General features: G+C 52.1%; 2 protein-coding genes across 2 annotated transcripts in view; one reads left to right on the plus strand and one right to left on the minus strand.

Annotated features, from left to right (window-relative positions):
- The window catches only part of LOC310921729 (patatin-like phospholipase domain-containing protein 6), an 18877-nt gene extending 8776 nt beyond the window's left edge, over window positions 1-10101 (plus strand). Inside the window, exons 14-28 of the mRNA XM_083881949.1 lie at window positions 92-168; window positions 620-788; window positions 1517-1699; window positions 1800-1918; window positions 2564-2720; window positions 3346-3462; window positions 3901-3970; window positions 4915-5031; window positions 5521-5637; window positions 6685-6833; window positions 7569-7721; window positions 8084-8200; window positions 8522-8618; window positions 9174-9265; window positions 9890-10101. Of these exons, the coding sequence (XP_083738075.1) occupies window positions 92-168; window positions 620-788; window positions 1517-1699; window positions 1800-1918; window positions 2564-2720; window positions 3346-3462; window positions 3901-3970; window positions 4915-5031; window positions 5521-5637; window positions 6685-6833; window positions 7569-7721; window positions 8084-8200; window positions 8522-8618; window positions 9174-9265; window positions 9890-9970 (1815 nt within the window). The 3' untranslated portion in view covers window positions 9971-10101. The remainder of the gene's footprint in view (window positions 1-91; window positions 169-619; window positions 789-1516; window positions 1700-1799; window positions 1919-2563; window positions 2721-3345; window positions 3463-3900; window positions 3971-4914; window positions 5032-5520; window positions 5638-6684; window positions 6834-7568; window positions 7722-8083; window positions 8201-8521; window positions 8619-9173; window positions 9266-9889) is intronic.
- Window positions 10102-10625: 524 nt separating this feature from the next.
- The window catches only part of ATP13A1 (ATPase 13A1), a 40975-nt gene continuing 28067 nt past the window's right edge, over window positions 10626-23533 (minus strand). The window contains exons 18-26 of the mRNA XM_083881832.1: window positions 22464-22663; window positions 21370-21466; window positions 20127-20299; window positions 18935-19049; window positions 17861-18057; window positions 16027-16169; window positions 14690-14801; window positions 13217-13360; window positions 10626-12096 (exon numbers count right to left, since the gene is read on the minus strand). Coding sequence (XP_083737958.1) covers window positions 11986-12096; window positions 13217-13360; window positions 14690-14801; window positions 16027-16169; window positions 17861-18057; window positions 18935-19049; window positions 20127-20299; window positions 21370-21466; window positions 22464-22663 — 1292 coding nt within the window. The 3' untranslated portion in view covers window positions 10626-11985. The remainder of the gene's footprint in view (window positions 12097-13216; window positions 13361-14689; window positions 14802-16026; window positions 16170-17860; window positions 18058-18934; window positions 19050-20126; window positions 20300-21369; window positions 21467-22463; window positions 22664-23533) is intronic.

The raw sequence follows: 23533 nt of genomic DNA on the forward strand, positions 1-23533 counted from the left end.
GTGACCACATCCCCATGACATGGAGATGACCACAACCCCATAACACAACACTGACCATCACCTGTAGATACCCCCACCCCACTGACCACTCCTCACCTCCACAGGCCCTACGCTGCTCCTCACCAGCGACATCATCCGCGCCCGCCTGGGCTCCTCGGCTCTGGAGAGGTAACTGTGGTGGTCACCATGGCGTGGTGGGTCATGGTTAGGCCATGGTGGGCCATGGTTGGGCCATGGTGGGTCATGGTTGGGTCATGTTGAGTCATGGTTGGGCCATGGTGGGTCATGGTTGGGCCGTGGTGGGTCATGGTTGGTCATGGTTGGGTCATGATGTGTCATGGTGGGCCATCATGGGTAATGTTGGCCATGGTGGGTCATGGTGGGTCACAATGGATCATGATGGGCCACGATGGGTCATGGTGGCCATGGTGGGTCCGTGTTGGTCCATGTTGACCACGGCGGGTTATGGTTGGATGGTTGGCCATGTTGCTCCATCTTGGCCATGGTGGGCCATGTTGGCCATGGTGGGTCACAGTTGGTCATGATGGGCCATGGTGGGTCATGAATGGACCACCACTGAGCACGGCTGACCAGCACTGACCGCTCGGGTGTCCGGCAGCATCCAGGAGTACCGGCTGTCGGGCTGGCTGGCGCAGCAGGAGGACCTGCACCGCATCGTGCTCTACCAGACGGACTGCACGCTGACCCCCTGGACCCTGCGCTGCATCCGCCAGGCCGACTGCGTGCTCATCGTGGGGCTGGGGGACCAGGAGCCCGCCCTGGGGGAGGTGGGACATGGGGACAGGGATAGTGACAGGGACCAGGAGCCCGCCCTGGGGGAGGTGGGACATGGGGACAGGGACATGGGGACAGTGACCAGGAGCCCACCCTGGGGGAGGTGGGACATGGGGGCAGGGACATGGAGGGGACAGGGACATGGGGACAAAGGTGAGGACAGGGATGGGGACAGACAGGGAGAGGTGGGAATGGGACAGGGACATTGGGGTGGGACCAGGAGCCAGCCCTGGGAGAGGTGGGATGGGGACAGGAGGGGACAAGGATGGGGACAGGAGCAGGAGGGACAGGGACATGGGGGGTGAGCAGGAGCCAGCCCTGGGGGAGGTGGGATGGGGACAGGAGGGGACAAGGATGGGGACAGGAGCAGGAGGGACAAGGACATGGGGAGTGGTGAGCAGGAGCCAGCCCTGGGGGAGGTGGGATGGGGACAGGAGGGGACAAGGATGGGGCAGAGACATGGGGGTGGCACAAGGGGTGACACAGGGCTCCAGGGATGTCCCCAGAGCTCCCAGGGTGACACAGCCCTGTGGTGGCTGTCCCCACAGCTGGAGCAGATGCTGGGGAACACGGCGGTGTGGGACTTCTGAGGGTGGCACAGGGCGGGGTGGCACAGAGGGTGACAAGGGTGACACCACCCGTTGGTGGCCGTGCTCAGGGGGTGTCCCCAGGCTCCGGGGGTGACACCACCCCTCAGTGGCCCTGCTGACTGTCCCCACAGCTGGAGCAGATGCTGGAGAACACGGCGGTGAGGGCCCTGAAGCAGCTGGTGCTGCTGCACCGCGAGGACGGCGCGGGCCCGGCGCGCACCGTGGAGTGGCTCAACATGCGCACCTGGTGCTCGGGCCACCTGCACCTGCGCTGTCCCCGCCGCGTCTTCTCCCGCCGCAGCCCCGCCAAGCTGGTGAGGTCCCCTCCCTGGTCACCCTCGCCACCTCCTCCCCGCCCCAGCCCCGGGGGGTGGCCCTGTCATTGTCACCCACGGCGGTGTCCCCACGGCGCAGCGGGAGATGTACGAGAAGGTGTTTGAGCGGAGCGCCGACCGGCACAGCGACTTCTCGCGCCTGGCGCGCGTCCTCACCGGCAACACCATCGCCCTGGTGCTGGGCGGCGGCGGCGCCAGGTGGGCGGCCCTGTCACCCCAGTGTCCCCCTGTCCCTGTGTCCCCATGTCCCCATGTCTCCCTGTCCCTGTGTCCTCATAGCCCCGTGTCCCTATGGTTTGAGGCCCTGTCCCTATGTTCTCTCTTTCCCTGTATCCCATGGCCAGGTGTCCCCATGGCCCTGTGTCCCCCTGTCCCCATGTTCCTGTGTCTCCCTGTCCTTCTGTCCCCATGGCCCTGTGTTTCTGTTCCCATGTCCCCCTGTCCCCAAGTCCCCCTGTCCCCATAGCCTCTGTCCCCCTGTCCCCATGTCCCTTTATCCCCATGGTCTTATGTCCCCATGTCCCCTTGTCCCCCTGTCTCCAAGTCCCTCTGTCCCCATATCCCTGTGTCCCCATGTCCCTGTGTCCCCATGTCCCACTTCCCCTGTCCCACACCTTCCTCCCACCCCCTGTGGTGCCTGCAGACCCCTGACTGTTCCCAATTTCCCTGATTTTCCCTGATTGTTCCCTAATTTCCCTGATTGTTCCCTAATTTCTGTGATTGTTCCCCGATTTCCTCAATTTCCCTGATTTCCCCAATTCCCCCATTTCCCTGATTGTCCCAAATTCCCCCCAATTCCCCCCAAATCCCCTTTAATTCCCCCCGCTGGAATTCTCCCTGCAGGGGCTGCTCTCACATCGGGGTGATCAAAGCCATGGAGGAGTCGGGGATCCCCATCGACCTGGTTGGGGGAACCTCCATCGGCGCCTTCATCGGGGCCCTCTACGCCGAGGAGCGCAGCGCCGTGCGCACCAAACAGCGCGCCCGCGAGTGGGCCAGGGTGGGGACACGGGGACACTGGGGACATTGGGGACACGGGGACATGGGGACACTGAGGACATTGGGGACATTGGGGACAGGGTGGTGGCACCTCCATTGGCTCTACGCCGAGGAGCGCAGCGCCGTGCGCACCAAACAGCGCACCCGCGAGTGGGCCAGGGTGGGGACATGGGGACACGGGGACATTGGGGACACTGGGGACATGGGACATGGGGACAGGGTGGGGACAGGTTTTATCTCTTCTTTTTTTTTTTTTTTTTTCTTTTTTTTTTTAGTATATTTTCTTTATTTTTTCCTCATTTTTCTTTCTCTTCCTTCTTTTCTTTCTCCATTTTCATTCTTAATCTTGTCCCTTCCTCCTCCTCTTCTTCCTCCTTCATCTCCATTTCCTCCTTCTCTTATTCCTTTTTCCTCTTTTCCTTTTTTCTCCTTTTTATAAACTCCTTTTTCTCTTCTTACTCATTTTCTTCCTTCTCTTCTTGCTCTTTCTCCTTCATTTTCTTCCTCCTCCTTCTTCATCTCCTTCCTCCTCCTCTTTCTCCCTCTTCCTTTTCCTCCTCCTTCTTCATCTCCTTCCTGCTCCTTTTTTCTCCCTAATTTTCTTCTTCCTCCTCCTCCTCCCCCAGTGCATGAATTCCGTTTTCGAGACCGTTCTGGACCTCACCTACCCCATCACCTCCATGTTCTCGGGCTCGGCCTTCAACGCCAGCATCAACCGAGTCTTCCAGGACAAACAGATCGAGGTGTGTCCCCTTGGGGTGTCCCCGGTGTCCCCAGGGTGTCACCCACCCCTGGGCCCCTCCCCAGTGTCCCCAGGGTGTCCCCAGGGTGTCACCCAGCCCTGGGCCCCTCCCCAGGGTGTCCCCAGGGTGTCACCCAGCCCTGGACCCCTCCCCGATGTCCCCAAGGTGTCACCCAGCCCTGGGCCCCTCCCCAGTGTCCCCAGGGTGTCACCCAGCCCTGGGCCCCTCCCCAGTGTCCCCAGGGTGTCCCCAGGGTGTCACCCAGCCCTGGGCCCCTCCCCGATGTCCCCAGGGTGTCACCCACCCTTGGGCCCCTCCCCAGTGTCCCCAGGGTGTCACCCACCCCTGGGCCCCTCCCCGATGTCCCCAGGGTGTCACCCAGCCCTGGGCCCCTCCCCAGTGTCCCCAGGGTGTCACCCAGCCCTGCTGTCCCCACAGGACCTGTGGCTGCCCTACTTCAACGTCACCACCGACATCACGGCCTCGGCCATGCGGGTGCACACGGACGGTGAGAGCTCCTCGGGGACACCTTGGGGACACCTCGGGGACACCAAGGGCACAACATGGGTGGCTTCAGGAGCTGCCGATGCCACCCTGGGGACACGGGTGGGGTGGGGAGGGGACAGCTGGGGCTGCATGAGGCGCTAACACCGCTGCTGACCACTAACACCAGTAACAACCTGTGAGGCGGCGGTGGGGACGTCAGGGGACATCGAGGTGGGGTGGGGACATTGAGGAGGTGGTGGGGACATTGTGGTGGTGGTGGGGACATCAGGGGACATCGGGGTGGGGTGGGGACATTGTGGTAGTGGTGGGGACATCAGGGGACATCGGGGTGAGGTGGGGACATTGAGGAGGTGGTGGGGACATTGTGGTGGGGATGGGGACATTGTGGTGGTGGGGACATCATGGTGATGTTGGGGACATCATGGTGGTGTTGGGGACATGGTAGGGGGACATCATGGGGGTGTTGGGGACATGATGGTGGGGACATCATGGGGGTGTTGGGGACACAGTGGTGGGGACATCTTGGAGGTGGTGGAGATGTGGTGGTGGGGACATCTTGGTGGTGTTGGGGACATGGTGGTAGGGACATTTTGGTGGTGGTAGGGACATTTTGGTGGTGATGGGGACATCGTGGTGGTGTTGGGGACGTGGTGTTGGGGACCTCACGGTGCTGGTGGCGGGGCCCCCGATGGTGGTGGCTTGTCCTTTGTCCTCGCCCGCTGCCGGAGCTCACCTGGGACATTGAGCCGTCCACTCGGCCACCGCGCTGCCGGTGTCCTCCACCCGTCCTCCCTCCTTTTGCTGACCTCTAACCCCAACTAACCCCCGCTGACCCCTCTTAACCCCCCCCCAGTCCCCTGCTGGCTGCCCGTGTCCCCTCCCTGTGCCGTCCCCGTGTCCCTGGGCGGTCCCCGGTGGCCGTGACCGTGTCCTCTCCGTCCCCAGGCAGCCTCTGGCGCTACGTCCGAGCCAGTGCCTCCTATACCCCCTACCTGCCTCCGCTCTGCGACCCCAAGGACAGCCACTGGCTGGTGGACGGCTGCTATGTTAACAATGTCCCAGGTCAGCACCCCAAAAAAAAACACCCCAAAACCACCCCAAAGCCACAAAAAAAATTCCCTAAAAAAACACCAAAAAATCCGACCAAAACTATCCCAAAACCACCAAAAAAAGGACCAAAACCACCAAAAAAAAGACCAAAAAACTGGCCAAAAAAAACCCCAAAACCACTAAAAAACCCACCAAAAATGACCAAAAAAATCCACAAAAAAACCAACCAAAACCACCATCAAAACCACCACCCCAAAACACCAAATAAAAACCACCTCCAGGGAGTCCACACCACCACCCAGGGCACACCAGGGGGTTCCTCTGCTCACCACGAGAAGGTTTTTTGTGGTGCTCAGACCCACCCTGGCGCTGCCCAGGGCGAGGGCAGGTCCCGGTACCGGGCACTGACAGCATTTTTTTTCCCCCAATTCCGTTTTTTCCCCCGGTTTTGTTGTTGTTTTATTTTTTTGGCGCCGGTTTTCCCGGTCCTGCCGGCGGCAGGTTCTCTCTGGCGTTACGTCCGCGCCAGCATGACCCTGTCGGGGTATCTGCCCCCTCTGTGCGACCCAAAGGACGGCAACCTCCTGATGGACGGGGGGTACATCAACAACCTGCCAGGCAAGTGCGGCACGGCGGGCACGGGGAGGGGCCAGGACGGACGGATGGACAGATGGACGGTGGTCTCGGTGGTCAGCCGTGGTCTGCCGGTGGTTTTTTGTGTCCTCCCAGCGTTGGGTGGTTTTTTCTGGGACGTTCTGTGGATTTTCGTGGTCGGATCCATCCATCTATCATTATTTCCTGGTGTTTTTTCCATGTTGGATGGATTTTTCCAGAACTTTCCGTGGTTCTTCATGGTCGGGATCCATCCATCTTCCATCATCTCCTGGTGTTTTTCCCATGCCAGGCGGTTTTTCCAGAACATTCTATGGATTTTCATGGACAGCATCCATCCATCTTTCATTATTGTCTTGATGCCTTGATATTCCAGAACATTCCATGGATTTTTATGGTCAGGATCCATCCATCTTCCATCATCTCCTGGTGGTTTTTCCATGCCAGGCAGTTTTTCCAGAACATTCCAATGATTTTCATGGTCAAATCCATCCATCTTTTCTTGCCTCTTGATGCCTTTTCCCTGCTGGGTCAGTTTTTCCAGAACATTCCACGTTTCTCCAAGTGCAGGATCATCTTTCATCCCTTTTCCATCATCTCTTGGTGTCCTCAGTGCTGGTCACCCCCTTGGGGCATCTCCACCCTCTGTCCCCTCCTGGTGTCACCTCCTGGTGTCCCCTCCTGGTGTCCCCAGCTATCCCCATACCGCTGACCACCCTCCATCCCGTGTCACCTCCTGGAGGACCCTCCTCCACCCCTGGTGACCTCCAAGACCACTGACCACCCTGCTGACCTCTTAAGGCCACTGACCACCTCCTGGAGGTCACCTCCACCCACTCTGATGACCTCTAAGGCCACTGACCGTCTTCCATCTCATGTCACCTCCTGAAGGTCACCTCCACCCTCCCCACCACCCCTGGTGACCTCCAAGACCACTGACCACCCCTGGTGACCTCTTAATGCCACTGACCACCTCCTGAAGGTCACCTCCTCCACCCCTGGTGACCCCCAAGGCCCCTGACCGTCCGTCCGTCCGTCCGTCCGTCCCCACAGCCGACATCGCGCGCAACATGGGCGCCAAGACGGTGATCGCCATCGACGTGGGCAGCCAGGACGAGACCGACCTGTGCAACTACGGCGACTCCTTGTCCGGCTGGTGGCTCCTCTGGAAACGCCTCAACCCCTGGGCTGAGAAGGTCAAGGTGGGACTGACCACCGGGTGACCTCTGGGGACAGCGGGAGGTGGCACCAAGGGGTGGAGGGTGGGCGGTGAGGGGGGGACAGGTGGGGACACCAGGGGGTGGTGGGGAGGGTGGAGGGGTCCTCCAGGAGGTGGTCAGTGGTGTGGAGAGGTCACCAGGGGATGGTGGGGATGGTAGAGGTGTGGTCAGTGGGTGGTCAGTGGTGTGGAGAGGTCACCAGGGGATGGTGGGGATGGTGGAGGTGTGGCCAGTGGGTGGTCAGTGGTGTGGGGAGGTCACCAGGGAGGGTGGAGGTGTCCTCCAGGAGGTGGTCAGTGGCCTTGGAGGTCACCAGGGGACACCAGGGAATGATGATGACAATGACAACGAGGATGACGATGATAATGACGGTGATGACAATGATGACGATGACAACAATGACGATGATGATGACGATGACAATGACAAAATGATGATGACAATGATAATGGCAATGAGGATGATGATGATGATAAAGTTGACAAATGACCATGATGATGATGGTGATGACAATAATGATAATGATGGTGATAATGACAATGGTCATGACAATGAGGATGATGACAGTGACAATGATGATGACGACGACAACAATGAAAATGACAATGATCATGACAATGAGAATGATGACGATGATGACGATGATGATGACAATGACAATGACCATGATGACAATGAGGAGCTGCTGGCCGTGCCCCAAGTGTCCATTCCGGGCAGGTGCCGGACATGGCGGAGATCCAGTCCCGCCTGGCCTACGTGTCCTGCGTGCGGCAGCTCGAGGTGGTCAAGTCCAGCTCCTACTGCGAGTACATCCGCCCACCCATCGACCGCTTCAAGACCATGGACTTCGGCAAGTTCGACGAGATCTACGTGAGTCGGGCCCTTTGGTCATCTTCGGGTTTGTTTGGTCATTGTTTTGGGTCTTCAGTCATTGTTGGGGGTCCTTGGTCATTGTTGGGTTTCTCATTGGGGTTCTTTGGTTATCATTGAGGTTCTTTGGTCATCACTGGGGTTCTTTGGTCATCCTTGGGGTTCTTTGGCCATCCTTGGGTGTCCTTGACCATCAGCTCAATATTCTTGACCATCACTGGAGTGTCCTGGGCCATCATGGGGGTCAGTCCAGGCCACTGACCACTGAATGCTGTCCACTGACCACTGCCCACTGACCACTGTACCCTGTCCCAGGACGTGGGCTACCAGCCCTGACCCCTGACCATTGTCCCCTGTCCCAGGACGTGGGCTACCAGCACGGCAAGCTGGTGTTCGAGGGCTGGAGCCGCGGCGACGTCATCGAGAAGATGGTGAAGGATCGACGGTCGGCGGATTTCAACGAGAGCAAACGGATGGACGTGAGCTGGGGACACCTGGGGACACACCTGGGGACACCTGGGACAGATGGGGACAGCTGGGGACACACCTGGGGACAGCGGGGACACACCTGAGGACACCTGGGCACAGCTGGGGGGACATGAGGACACACCTGGGGCCACCTGGGGAGATCTGGGGACACACCTGGGGACCTCTCTCCTTCTCCTGTCCCCTCTGTTCCCCTCCTGTCACCTCTGTCCCCTGGGGATGCTCAGGTGTCCCCTTAGGTGCTCACCTGTCCCCTCACTGTCCCCTCAGGTGTCCCCTCAGTGTCCCCTCAGTGTCCCCCGGTGTCCCCTCAGGTTCTCACCTGTCCCAGCGCCGGTTTCACGGACCTGGCTGAGATCGTGTCGCGCATCGAGCCCGCCCAGCCCTACCTGTCTGACGGCTACGGCGACGGTGACAGCGGGGATATCGCGACAGGGGAGGGGACATCGCGACAGGGACAGCGGGGACAGCGAGGGGACATCGCGACAGGGGCGGGGACACCCCGAGTTTGCGGATTTGGGGTCTGGGGGCTCAGATTTTGGGTTTGGGGTCTGGTGTTTCACCCAGCCCTGTCCATGCCCCAGAGGAGTCGGATTACCTGATGGAGTTTGAGGGGTCAGGTTTGGGATTTGGGGGTGCAGATTTGGGGTCTGGGGTCTCAGATTTGAGGTTTGGGGTCTGGGATTTGGGGTCTGATCTCTCCCCCAGAGCAGTCGGATTACCTGACAGAGTTTGAAGGGCTCAGGTTTGGGATTTGGGGGTGCAGATTTGGGGTCTCCAGGTACAGATTTGGGTCTGGGGTCTCACTGGGGTCTCACCCAGCCCTGTCCATCCCCAGAGGAGTCGGATTACCTGACGGAGTTTGAGGGGCTCATGTTTGGGATCTGGGGATGTAGATTTTGGGTCTGGGGGCTCAGATTTGGGTCTGGGGTCTCACTGGGGTCTCTCTCCCCTGCCCTCCCCCAGAGGAGTCGGATTACCTGACGGAGTTCGAGGACGAGGGCCCCGAGTCGCTGCGGGGGGAGGAGGACGCGGCCGAGTGGGGCAGCGCCGAGGCCGTGAGTGACCCCAGAACAGCCTGTGTGTCCCCAGGGTCCCCAGCGTGTCCCCAGCGTGTCCTCCCTGTGTCCCCAATGTCCCCACCCTGTCCCCTGGGTGTCCCCAGTGTCCCCACTGTGTCCTCCCTGTGTCCCCCAATGTCCCCACTGTCATGTCCTGTGTCCCCCATGTGTGCCTTGTGTGTCCCCAATGTCCCCAGTGTGTCCCCAATGTCCCCAGTGTCATGTCACCAATGTCCCATGTCCCCAGTGTGTCCCCACCATGTCCCCAGTGCCCCCAATGTGTCCCCCAGTTTGTCCAGCAATGTCCCCAATGCGCCCCAGTATGTTCCCAGTGTGTCCCCACTGTGTCCCCCGTGTCCCCCATATGTCCCCTGTGTGTCCCCTGTGTGTCCCCCAATGTCCCTTGTGTGTTCCCCATGTGTCCCCACCCTGTTCTCAATGTCCCCTGTGTATCCCCAATGTCCCCGGCATGTCCCTGCCATGTCTCCTGTGTGTCCACAATGCCACCAATGTGTCCCCAATGTCCCCATCACTGTCCCATCGCTGTCCCTGCTGTGTCCCCACAATGTCCCCTAAGTGTCCCCATCACTGTCCCATCTCTGTCCCCTTCTGTCCCCACAGGAGGAGGACAAGTCCCTTCGGAGCCGCCCCAGCCTGGCCGGGACCCCCCTGCCCCCCCCCGCGGACCCCGACGGCTTCTGAGGGACCCGGGGGGGTCCCCAATGTCCCCAAACCCCCCGGGGGTGGCACTGCCCCTCCCTGTTCTGGCACTTTCCAGCGGGGCCCAGGACCCCCAATGTCCCCTCAGTGTCCCCTCAGTGTCCCCTCCCTGCCTTGGTGGCCTCAGGGTGACACAGGGAAGGGTTCTGGGACCCCCAATGTCCCCTCGGTGTCCCCAATGTCCCCTCCCTGCCTGGGGTGGTACCGGGAGAGTCCTGGGACCCTCAATGTTCTCAGAGGGGATTTTGGGACCCCCAATGTCCCCTCAATGTCCTGGGGTGACCCTGGGGTGACACTGGAAGGGTCCTGGGACTCCCAATGTCCCCTCAAAGTCCTCAGGGGGGATTTTGGGACCCCCAATGTCCCCTCAAAGTCCTTGAGAAGATTTTGGGACCCCCAGTGTCCCCTCCCTCTCTGGGTGACCCTGAGGTGACACTGGGAGGGTCCTGGGACCCCCAATGTCCTCAGGGGGCATTTTAGGACCCTCAATGTCCCCTCAATGTCCCCTCTCTGCCTGGGGTGACCCTGAGGTGACACAGGGGAAGGTCCTGGGACCCTCAATGTCCTCAGGGGGGATTTTGGGACCCTCAATGTCTCCTCAATGTCCTGGGGTGACCCTGGGGTGACACTGGAAGGGTCCTGGGACCCCCAAGTCCCCTCAATGTCTTGGGGGGGTTGATTTTGGGACCCCCAGTGTCCCCTCAATGTCCCCTCCCTGTCTGGGTGACCCTGGGGTGACACTGGGGGGGTCCTGGGACCCCCAATGTCCCCAGCCCCCCCCAGCGCTGTTGCACTGTCGCACCCCCGGCCGGCCACGGGGGGGCGCTGCTGTAAATGTTCCTTTTCCCGGTTTTATTATTTTTTTTTTAACGGTTCTTATTTAAATCCATGGCTGGATGGGCTCTTGATTAATTATTAATTAATAATTAATTATTGATTAATTTTCGGCTGTTGATTTTTTTTTTTTGTGGGTTCTTATTGAGATGGTTTGTGGGGGTTTCAAGTTAAAAATTGGGGGGTGGTGATTGGGGGAATGGGAAAAATGGGAAGGGAAAAATGGGAAAAAAATGGGATAAATGGGAATGGGATAAACGGGAATGGACTGGGAACAGGTGTGGGGTTCCTCATTTCCTATTGGCCCTTCAGCTTGTCAATCACAGCTCTCAGCCAATCACCGCCGTTCCCGCTCCCCTCACGGGCGGGGCCCTGCCCTGAGGCCGCGGCGGTACCGGAGCGGCTCCCGAACGGCTCCCGGTGGTGCCCGGAGCGGCTCCCGAACGGCTCCCGGTGGTTCCCGAGGGTCCCCGGCCGGGGGTCGCCGCTCCCGGTGCCGCCGTTAACGACGTTTGAGGGTCCCCGGTGCCCCTCGGGACTTCCGGGCGCTCGCAGTTCCCGCCTTTTCACCTGAGGCGCCGGCTCTCCTCATTGGCCAGCGCGGCTGCCAATCAAAGCTGGCAGCCAATCACGCTGGGGCAGAGGCGGGGTCACAGCGCTCCCACAGGAGGCCCCGTTACTCCCAATTTTTGGGTTTAATTCCCGATTTTTCTGTTTAATCCCTAATTTTTGGGTTTAATTCCTGGATTTTTCAGTTTAACTCTCTTTTTATTCCTCCCCCATTCCATAAAAAAGAAAAAAAATTCCAAACTATTTCCAAAAACAACCAAAAAAAAGCCTTGATTGAAATTTTTCTTTTTTTTCCATTGACAAATTCCCCCCTTCCGTTCCCCCCCCACCCTCCCAAAAAAAAACCATTTCCAAGAAATCCTTGGGAAAATTCTGGAAAATGCCAATAAATCCTTGGGAAAATTCTGAAAAATTCCAAGAAATTCTGGAAAATCCCATGAAATCCTGGAAAATTCCAAGCAATCCCCACCTGGAAAGCTGCCGGAACTTCCTGGACAAGGTTTAAAAATCCTCTGGGCTCCTCCTTGGCCGAGGGGTTGGGAATTCCATGATTTGGGGGTGATTTTGGGGTGTTTTTTGGGGATTTTGGCCCCTCAGGAAGGCACTCGCAGGGGGGACGTGCCCAGCAGGAGCTGCAGGAGCCGATCCACGGAAAAAGCCGCCAGGAAATCGGCCGCCAGCACGGCCAGGATCTGCAGCCGGAACTGGGGACAGAGAGAGAGGGGGTTCTGGAATGTTCCATATGGGAATCAACCTCAAATCCCCAAATCTCCATCCCAAAATCCCCGGGATTTCACCCCAATCCCATCCCAGGATCTGCAGCCGGAACTGGGGACAGAGGGGAGAGAGATCAGGGGTTCTGGAATGTTCTGTCAGACATAAATCCCCAAATTCCCAATCCCCAAATCCCCGGGATTTCACTCCAATCCCATCCCAGGATCTGCAGCCGGAACTGGGGACAGAGATCAAGGGTTCTGGAATGTTCTGTCAGACATAAATCCCCAAATCCCAAATCCTCAAATCCCCAAATCATCAAATCCCAAATTCCCAAGTCCAAAATCCCCAAATCCCAAATCATCAAACCCCCTAATCATCGAATCTCCAAATCCTGAAATCCCCAAATCTCCAAATCATCAAATCCCCAAATCCAAAACCCCCAAATCTCCAAATACCAAATCATCAAATACCCAAATCTCAATCCCCAAAATCCCCAAATCTTCAAATCCAAAATCCCCAAATCCTCAAATCCCTAAATTTCCAGACCTTAGATCCCAAATCCAATCCCTAAATCCCCATCTCCAAATCCCCAAATCCCTAAATCCCCGAATCGCAATTCCCAAATCCAAACCTCCAAATCCCTGGGAATTCTGGAATGTTCCATCAGCCATAAATCCCCAAATCTCAATCCCCAAATCCTCAAATCTCCAAATCCCCAATCCCCAAATCCTCAAATCCCCAAATCCCCAAATCTCTGTGAATTCTGGAATGTTCCATCAGCCATAAATCCCCAAATCCTTAAATCCCAAATCCCCAAATCATCAAATCCCCAAATCCCCAAATCCCTAAATCCTCAAATCCCCAAATCCTCAAATCCCCAAATCCCAAATCCCCAAATCATCAAATCCTCAAATCCCAAATCCCCAAATCCAAAACCTCCAAATCATCAAATCCCAACCTCCACATCCCCAAATCCTCAAATCGCCAAATTTCCAGAAATTCCCCCCAAAATTTCAGGATTTTCCCCCAAAATTCCAGGAACTCCCCCCAAAACTCCAGGAATTCCTCCAAAATTCCAGGAATTCCCTGGGAATTGCCCCAGCTCACCTCCGGGGGGATCTCCACGAGGCCAAAGCCCAGGTTGAGCTCGGGGCAGGCGCCGCTGAGCAGCCCCAGCACGGCCGAGGCCGAGAGCAGCAGCGCCCAGAGCAGGGCCCTGTTCTGCCCCAGGCTCTCCATGAACGGCTGCCCCTGCAGGGGGGAGCACTGCCATCAACTGGGGGGGCACTGGGATTAACTGGTTTGTACTGGGAGGGAGTTTGGGGGCACTGGGAGCTGATTCCAAGGGGTTTCGGAGCAGGAAAATGGGGTTTGATGGCACTGGGAGGGCACTGGGAGGGGATTGGGAGGGACTGGGAGGGGATTGGGAGACACTGGTTTGTACTGGGAGGGACTGGGATAAACTAGAAGGGCACTGGGATGAACTGGTTTGGACTGGGAGGGAGTTTGGGGACACTGGGAGCTGATTCCGAGGGGTTTTGCAGCAGGAAAATGGGGTTTGATGGCACTGGGATAAACTGGGAGGGCACTGGGAGGTACTGGTTTGTACTGGGAGGGACTGGGATAAACTGGGATGGGATTAGGAGGGCACTGGGATAAACTGGTTTGTACTGGGAGGTAGTTTGGGGGCACTGGGAGGGAGTTTGGGGGCACTGGGAGCTGATTCCGAGGGGTTTCACAGCAGGAAAATGGGGTTTGGTGGCACTGGGAGAGGATTGGGAGAGACTGGGAGGGACTGGGATAAACTGGGATGGGATTAGGAAGGACTGGGATGAACTGGTTTATACTGGTTTGTACTGGGAGGGAGTTTGAAGGCACTGGGAGGGAAAATGGGGGGAAGGAGGGGAGAGAAACTGGGAAAACTTGAGAAAGTTGGGAAAATTGAGAAGGGAAAAATGGGAAAAATAAGAAGGAAAAATTGGGAAAAACTGAGGGAGAAACTGGGAAAAATGGGGAGAGAAATGGGGGGAAAATGGGGAGAGAAAGTGGGAAAAGTGGGGAGGAAAAACAGAAAAATGGAAAGGAAAAATTGGGAAAAAATGGAAATGAAAAACTGGGAAAAAATGGGGAGAGAAAGTGGGAAGAAATAGGGAAGGAGAAATTGGGAAAAATGGGGAGAGAAAGGGGAAAAATGGAGAGAAAAACTGGGAAAAAATGGGGGGGGAAATTGGGAAAAATGGGGGGAAAGGGGTGAGAGAAATTGGGGAAAACTGGGATAAACAAAGAGAGAAAATGGGAAAAGTGGGGAGGAAAAACTGGGAAAAATGGGAAGGGAAAAAATAAGAAGGAAAAATTGGGAAAAATAAGAAGGAAAAATAAGAAGGAAAAACTGGGAAAAATGAAGAGAAAAACTGGGAGGAAATGGGGAAAAAATTGGGAAAACCAGGAAAACTAAAGAGAAAAACGGGGAAAACTGAGGAATAAAAGCAGGGAAAAGGGTGGAAAAATGTGGAAAAGGGTGGAAAAGTGTGGAAAATGCTGGAAAATACAGGAAAAATGGGAATATTCCCGATTTGTCACCTTGTAGTTGATGGCGAAGGTGGCTGTTTGCATGGCCATGGCCAGCAGGTACACGGTGCTGTTCACCAGGGACGGCTCAAACTCCCGGCTCAGATCCACAAATTCCTCCTCCCTGGGCACGGAAAAATCAGAATAAAATTTGGGATCAGTCCTGGGATTAATTCTGGATCAATTTCCAAAAAAAAATCCCTTTTTTTTTGGGTTAAAATCGGGTCTAAAATGGGTTCGCGAGTGGAAAAAATGTGAATTTCTCGCTCAGATTCACAAATTTCTCCTCCCTTGGCAGGGAAAAATCAAGATTAAATTTGGGATCAGTCCTGGGATTAATTCTGGGATCAATTCCCTAAAAATTCCCCTTTTTTTTGGGTTAAAATCGGATGTAAAATGGGTCTAAAATGGGTTGGGGAGTGGAAAAAATGTGAATTTCTCCCTCAGATTCACAAATTTCCCCTCCCTGGGCAGGGAAAAATTGGGATAAATCTTGGGATCAATCCTGGGATCAATTTAGGATTAATTCCCCCCCAAAATTCAATTTTTTTGGGGTTAAAATCGGGTCTAAAATGGATTTGGGAGGAAGGAAAATGGGCCTCAATTCCGGAATTTTTTGATTAAAGCCTCAATCCCAGAATTTTTTGGGAATCAGGGTCTCAATCCCCAAGTTTTTGGGAATTTTTGGGAATATTTTTGGAATTTTTGCAGATTGTTTTGGGGAATTTTTTTGGATTTTTGGGGGGGAATTTTTGGGGATTTTGGGGGATTTTTTTGGGGAATTTTTTGGGATTTTTTTTTGAATTTTTGGGGATTTTTGGGGGGATTTTTTATATTATTATTATTGGAATTTTGGGGGATTTTTTGGGAGAATTTTTTTGTGATTTTTTGTGAATTTTCTGGGACTTTTTGTGATTTTTTTGTGATTTTTCGGAGGGAATTTTTGAGGGATTTTTTTGGAATTTTTTGGGGGGAATTTTTGGGGGATTTTTTGGGACTTTTTTGGGGGATTTTTTTAGGAATTTTGGGGGAATTTTTGGGGGGATTTTTTGAGGGAACTTTTTTGTGAAAATTTTTGTGATTTTTTTTTTTTGGAATTTTTTGTGACTTTTTTGTGAATATTTTGGATTTTTTTTTTTGTGCATTTTCTGCGATTATTTTGTGAATTTTTTTAGGAATATTTTTGGAATTTTTTTGTGAATTTTCTGTGATTTTTTGTGATTTTTTAAAGGAATATTTTTGGAATTTTTTTGGTGAATTTTCTGGGAATTTTTTTTTAATTTTTTGTGATTTTTTTTCCCAAATTTTCTGTGACTTTTTTGTGAATTTTTCTGTGCTCAGAGCCTGACCTGGGCTGGCTCCTGGCCTGGGCCTGGTGATACAGAAACACCAAACTGAGGAAATGCACCAGGAACTGCAGCAGCACCGTCAGCACCGTGTAAAGGTTAAAGATGTTGGGCAGGGGCCGCTCCTTCGAAAGGGTCTTCAAGGGCTGCCAAAAAAATAGAAAATATGAATTAAAAAAGTAAAAATAATAAAAAAAAAACCACAAAAAAAAACCCCACCAACAAAACAAAACAAAACAAAACAAAACAAAAACAAACAAACAAAAAAAACCCAACAACAACAAAAACAACAAAAAAAAAAAACAAAAAACAAAACAAAAAAAACAAAAACAGAAAAAAAACAAAAACAAAAAACAAAAAACAAAAAAAAACCAACAAAAAAACACAAAAACAAAAACAAAAACAACAACAAAAAAAAAACAACCAAAAAAAAAACCACAAAAAAAACACCACAAAAAAAACCACAAACAAAAAAACCACCCCAAAACAAACCAAAAAAAACCCCAAAAAACCCCAAAAAAACCCTGCCATTTCTGACCATAAATCCCTTTTTTTTTTTGATTTTTTTGCACCCATAAACTCCATTTTTTGGGGGATTTTTTCAACCCATAAAAACCATTTTTTGAGATTTTTTTGTGACCATAAATCCCATTTTTTTGGGATTTTTTTCAACCCATAAAAACCATTTTCTTGGATTTCTCCATGACCGTAAATCCCATTTTTTCGCGCTGATAAATCCCTTTTTTTTTGCATTTTTTCGCACCCATAAATCCCATTTTTTCGCATTTTTTTGCACCCACAAACCCCATTTTTTTTGGATTTTTCCCCCCAAAAATTACCTTAGACCTGGAGATGAAGAGGAAACACCCGGCCAGGAGCAGCCCCTGCAGGGTGGCCTGGAGGTCACTGAATTTCACCCCTTGCATTTTCGCACCCATAAATCTCATTTTTTCAATTTTTTTTTTAATTTTTTGCACCCATAAACCCATTTTTTTTATTTTTTTTGTTACCAAAAATCCCATTTTTTCATGCCCATAAACCCCATTTTTTTGGATTTCTTTTCGCCCATAAATCCCATTTTTTCGCATTTTTTTGCGCCCAAAAATCTCATTTTTTTGATTTTTTTTTTATTTTTTTCACGCATAAACCCCATTTTTGGGGTAATTTTTCCCCCAAAAATTACCTTAGACCTGGAGATGAACAGAAAACAGCCGGCCAGGAGCAGCCCCTGCAGGGTGGCCTGGAGGTCACTGAATTTCACCTCCTGCATTTTCCCACCCATTTTTTTTTATATTTTTCACACCAATAAATCCCATTTTTTGCACCCATAACCCCCATTTTTTAAATATATTTTTCTGACCATAAACTCCATTTTTTGGGATTTTTTTTACACCCATAAATCCCATTTTCTTGGGATTTATTTTCTCCCATAAACCCCATTTTTTTTGCTTTTGTTTTCACACCCATAAACCCTTTTTTTTAAATTTTTTTCTGACCATAAACTCCATTTTTTGGGATGTTTTTACGCTCATAAATCCCTTTTTTTTTTTTTTTCTTTTTGCCCAAAAATCCCATTTTTTTTATTCTTTCGTTACCAAAAATTCCCATTTTTTTGCGCCCATAAACCCCATATTTTTTTTATATTTTTCTGACCATAAACCCCATTTTTTTGTTTTATTTTTTCGCACCCATAAATCCCATTTTTTCGCATATTTTCGCACCCATAAATCCCATTTTTTCGCTTTTTTTGCGCCCAAAAATCCCATTTTTTTGATTTTTTTTTTGATTTTTTGCACCCATAACCCCATTTTTTTTTTTTTTTTCCCCCAAAAATTACCTTAGACCTGGAGATGAAGAGGAAACACCCAGCCAGGAGCAGCCCCTGCAGGGTGGCCTGGAGGTCACTGAATTTCACCCCCTGCAGGAAGAGCACGCTCTGGCTGTAGGCCAGGACAAGGGCGTTCAGGGCCAGGATTTTAAACATCTGCAGCGTCGTCACCAACGTGCACCGACCCTGCTTGATCACGTGGCAAACTGCGGGAAAAATAGAAAAAAAATGGGTTTTTTTGGGGGAAAAATGGGGGAAAGGGATGGGGGGAAAAATAAAAAAAAATGGGGATTTTTGGGTTAAAATGGGGGAAAGGGGTGGGGGGAATGGGGGAGAAAAAGAAAAAAAATTGGGGTTTTTTGGGGGTAAAAATGGGGAAAAGTGATGGGGAGAAAAATAAAAAAAATGGGGATTTTTGGGTTAAAATGGGGGAAAGGGATGGGGGGAAAGGGAGGAGAAAAAGAAAAAAAATTGGGATTTTTTGGGGTAAAATGGGGGAAAAGGGGGAAGAAAAATAATTTAAAAATGGGAATTTCCCGGTTTTTCCCGAGGATTTTCCCATTTTTTCCCGAGGATTTTCCCATTTTCTCCCAAGTTTTTTCCCGTTTTTTCCTGAGGATTTTCCCATTTTTTCCTGAGGATTTTCCCAGTTTTACCTGAGGATTTTCCCGTTTTTTCCCAAGGATTTTCCTGGTTTTTCCCGAGGATTTTCCTGTTTTTTCCCGAGTTTCTTCCCGGTTTTTTCCCAAGTTTTTTCCCAGTTTTTCCCGAGGATTTTCCCGGTTTTTCCCGAGGATTTTCCCAGTTTTTCCCGAGGATTTTCCCCAAAGGATTTTCCCTTTTTTCCCGAGTTTTTTCCCGGTTTTTCCTGAGTTTTTTCCTGGTTTTTCCCAAAGGATTTTCCCAGTTTTTCCCAAAGGATTTTCTCATTTTTTCCCAAGGATTTTCCCTTTTTTTCCCGAGTTTTTTCCTGGTTTTTCCTGAGTTTTTTTCCCGTTTTTTCCCGAGTTTTTTCCCATTTTTTTCCCATTTTTTCCCGAGTTTTTTCCCAGTTTTTCCCAGATTTTGGGGCTGGGCACTCACTGCACTGGATGGAGGAGAGTTTGGAGGTGAAGGGGGCAGCGATGCTGGCGTCCCCCAACTTCACCACCGGAGCCTTTTCCTCTTCCAGCTCCTTCAGCACTTGGCTCAGCCTCTCCTGTGGGATTGGAAATTCCCAAAAAAACCCCAAATCAGGCCCCAAATCCACCCAAATCCTGCAGGGCTTGGAGGGGAATTCCCACCTCCAGAATTCCAGGATTTTTCCCTCTTTTTCCCCCAATTTTCCCGATTTTTCCCTCTTTTTCCCCAGATTTTTCCCTCTTTTCCCCCCGATTTTCCCTGTTTGGCCAAGATTTTATGTCTTTTCCCACCTCCAGAATTCCAGGATTTATTCCATGTTATCCCTTTTCCCACTGGAATTCCCTCTCTTTTCCCCACAGGAATTCTCTCCTTTTCCCCCTTTTCCAGTTGAAATTCCCCTTTTTTCCCCCCAGGAATTCCCATTTTCCCATTGGAATTCCCTCTCTTTTCCCCTCTGGAATTCCTTCTTTTTCCAACTGGAATTCCCTTTCTTTTCCCCTCTTTCCCCACTGGAATTCCCTCTCTTTTCCCCCGTTTTCCAGCTCAAATTCCCTCTCTTTTTCCCCTTTTCCCATTAGAATTCCCTCTCTTTTTCCTGTTTTCCCACTGGAATTCCTTCTCTTTTTCCCATTGGAACTCCCTCTCTTTTCCCCTCTTTTCCCATTAGAATTCCCTTTCTTTTTCCCCATTTTCTCACTGAAATTCCCTGGCTTTTTCCTCCTTTTCCCACTCGAATTCCCTCTCTTTTCCCCACTGGAATTCCCATTATTCCCACTGGAATTCCCTCTCTTTTCCCCATTACAATTCTCTATTTCCCATTAGAATTCCCATTATTCCCACTGGAATTCCCTCTCTTTTCCCCTCTTTTCCCATTAGAATTTCCTCTCCTTCTCCCCATTTTCCCACTGGAATTCCCTCTCCTTTTCCCATTAGAATTCTCTCTCTTTTTCCCACTGGAATTCCCATTATTCCCTCTCTTTTCCCCATTTTCCCACTGAAATTCCCTCTCTTTTTCCCCATTTTCCCATTTCAATTCCCCCTCTTTCCCCCCATTTCCCCCCCAGAATTTTGCACCCCCCAACCCTCCCCACAACCCCCAAGTCCATCTCCCTCCCGGGGGTTACAAATCCCATAAAAAACCTGGAATTCTGACCCTGTGGAGCGCCAGCTGCTCCTCCCTGTGGGGCAGGAGCCTGTTCCGGGCCCCCCGGGCCGGGGGTCGGGGGTTCCCGGGGGGTCCCGGGGCTCGATCCCCCCGTTCCCCCTCCCGGGGACGGCGGCGCCGCTCGGGGACGCGCTCGGGGGCGTTGGCCAGCAGGGCAACTCCTGGAATGGGGGGAAAGAGGGGAAATTAGGGAAAAATTGGGGAAAAATGAGGGATAAAGTGGGGAAAGTTGGGGGGAAAGTTGGGGAAAAGTTGGGGGAAAATTGGGGAAAAATTGGAGAAAAATTGGGGGAAAAATAAGGAATAAAATGGGAAAAATTAGGGAAAAATTGGGGAAAAATAAGGAATAAAATGGGGAAAATTTGGGGAAAAATTGGGGAAAAATTGGAGAAAAATTGGGAAATAATAAGGAATAAAATGGGAAAAATTGGGGGAAAAGTCGGGGAAAAATAAGGAATAAAATGGGGAAAATTAGGGAAAAATTGGGGAAAAATAAGGAATAAAATGGGAAAAGTTGGGGGAGAAGTCAGGCAAAAATTGAGGAAAAATAAGAAATAAAATGGGAAAAATTAGGGGAAAAGTCAGGGAAAAATTGGGACATAATAAGAAATAAAATGGGAAAAATTAGGGGAAAATTGGGGAAAAATAGGAAATAAAATGGGAAAAGTTAGGTAAAAATTGGGGAAAAATAAGAAATAAAATGGGAAAAATTGGGGGAAATCGGGGAAAAATTGGAGGAAAATTGGGGAAAAAATAAGGAATAAAATGGGAAAAAATAGGGGAGAAGTCAGGCAAAAATTGGAGAAAAATTAGGGAAAAATTAGAAATAAAATGGGGAAAATCAGGGGGAAAAGAGGGAAAAATTGGGGGGGAAATGAGGGGGGAAATTGGGGGAAAAGAGAAGGAAAATTGGGGGGAAAGTCAGGCAAAAATCAAGGAAGAATAAGGAATAAAATGGGAAAAAAAAAGAAAATCGGGGGAAAAATCAGGGATAAATTAGGGAAAAAACAGAGAAAATCAGGGATAAAACAGAAAATCACAAGGAAAATCGGGGGGAAAAATGGGGAAAATCCAGAGAAATTCCAGAAAAATTTGGAATTCCCTCTTCATTTCCACTCCTGACCCCCAAAATCCACCTCCAAAAGCTGCGAGAGGCATCCTGGGGTTGGGATTTGGGGTAAATCCCGGGAATTTTGGGGGAATTTTGGGGGAATTTTGTGTTTTCCCTGACCCACGTCGGCGTGTTTGAGCGCTCCCACGTCGTTGGTGCCGTCCCCACACATGAGGGTGCAGTAGCCCAGGCTCTTCAGGGCTGTGATCACAAATTCCTGCCAGGAAAAATGGGGAAAAAGTTCCCAAAATTCAGAATTTTTGGCTCGGTGAGGGGTGGGATTGGTGGGAAGGTTCTGAATTTTGGGAATTCAGGGGTGGGATGGGCTCAGAGTTCTTTATTTCAAAGGTTTTTGAAGGTTTGTTTGGAATTTTTGGGAATTTGGGGGTGGAATGAGATCAGGATTCTTTAGGATCAAATCAGGGTCGTCCTCCCATCCCCAAAGATCCCAAATCCTGGGGATTTCCATCCTAAAGACCCCAAATCCTGGGGATTCCCATTCCCAAAGATCCCAAATTTTGGGAATTCCTGTCCTAAAGACCCCAAATCCTGGAAATCCCCAAATCTCCAAATTTTGAGAACCCTCATCCCAAACTTCCAAATCCCAGGAATTCCCATTCCAAACCACCCAAATTTTGGGACCCCCCCACCCCAAACCCCCCAAATCTTGGAAATTCCCATCCCAAACCCCCCAAATTTTAGGACCCCCTACCCCAAACCTCCCAAATTTCAGGACCCCCACCCCAAACCCCCCAAATTTTGGAGAATTCCCATTCCCAAACCTCCCAAATCTTGGAAATTCTCATTCCCAAACCCCCCAAAATTTGGAAACTCCCATCCCAACCCCCCCAAAATTTGGGAACCCCCATCCCAAAAACCCCAAATTTCAGAACACCCCCCATCCCAAACCCCCCAAATTTCAGGACACCCCCCATCCCAAACCCCCCGAATTTCAGGACACCCCCCATCCCAAACCCCCCAAATTTTGCAAACTCCCATCCCAAATCCCCCAAATCCTGGAAATTCCCATCCCAAACCTCTCAAACTTTGGGAACCCCATCCCAAACCCCCCAAATCCTGGATTCCCATTCCCAAATCCACCAAATTTTGCAAATTTAATTCCCAAAACCCCAAACTCCCACCCCAAACCCCCTGAATTTCAGGACCCTCCATCCCAAACCCCCCAAATTTCAGGAACTCAAAGCCCCTCTCACCTTCTGCTTGGGGGCCACCCTGGCGAAGACCCTGACGTGGGGGATGAGGCACAGGAGCCGCTCCCGGTCCCGCAGGCGCAGCTGCTCCAGCCCCTCCCCGGTCAGACACAGCTCGAAGGGCCCCGTGAGCTCCCGCAGGGAATCCGGGAACGGGGGGAGCGACACGGAGCCGTCCCGGGACTGCCACTGCCACGGGACACCTGGGGAATTCCAGGGGAATTTGGGGATTTGGGAATGGAGGGAGGGACACGGAGCCGTCCCGGGACTGCCACTGCCAGGGGAGACCTGGGAATGGGAATTCCAGGGGAATTTGGGAATGTCATGGGAATCTGGGAATGGAGGGAGGGACACGGAGCCGTCCCGGGACTGCCACTGCCACGGGACACCTGGGGAATTCCAGGGGAATTTGGGGATTTGGGAATGGAGGGAGGGACACGGAGCCGTCCCGGGACTGCCACTGCCACAGGACACCTGGGGAATTCCAGGGGAATTTGGGGATTTGGGAATGGAGGGAGCGACACGGAGCCGTCCCGGGACTGCCACTGCCAGGGGAGACCTGGGAATGGGAATTCCAGGGGAATTTGGGAATGTCATGGGAATCTGGGAATGGAGGGAGGGACACGGAGCCGTCCCGGGACTGCCACTGCCACGGGACACCTGGGGAATTCCAGGGGAATTTGGGGATTTGGGAATGGAGGGAGGGACACGGAGCCGTCCCGGGACTGCCACTGCCACAGGACACCTGGGGAATTCCAGGGGAATTTGGGGATTTGGGAATGGTGGGAGGGACACGGAGCCGTCCCGGGACTGCCACTGCCACGGGAGTCCTGGGAATGGAATTTGGAAATGGGAATTCTATGGGAATTCAGGAATTTGAGAATGTTGGGAATGTCATGGATCCATCACAGGACAGCCACTGCCAGGGGAGACCTGGGGAATTTGGGAATTTGGGAATGGGAATTTGGGGATTTGGGAATGGAGGGAGGGACACGGAGCCGTCCTGGGACTGCCACTGCCAGGGGAGTCCTGTGGGAATGGGAATTCCATGGGAATTTGGGAATTCCATGGAT

Source organism: Zosterops lateralis, assembly GCF_965231275.1.
Source record: "Zosterops lateralis genome assembly, chromosome: 36".
Lineage (NCBI taxonomy): Eukaryota > Metazoa > Chordata > Aves > Passeriformes > Zosteropidae > Zosterops > Zosterops lateralis.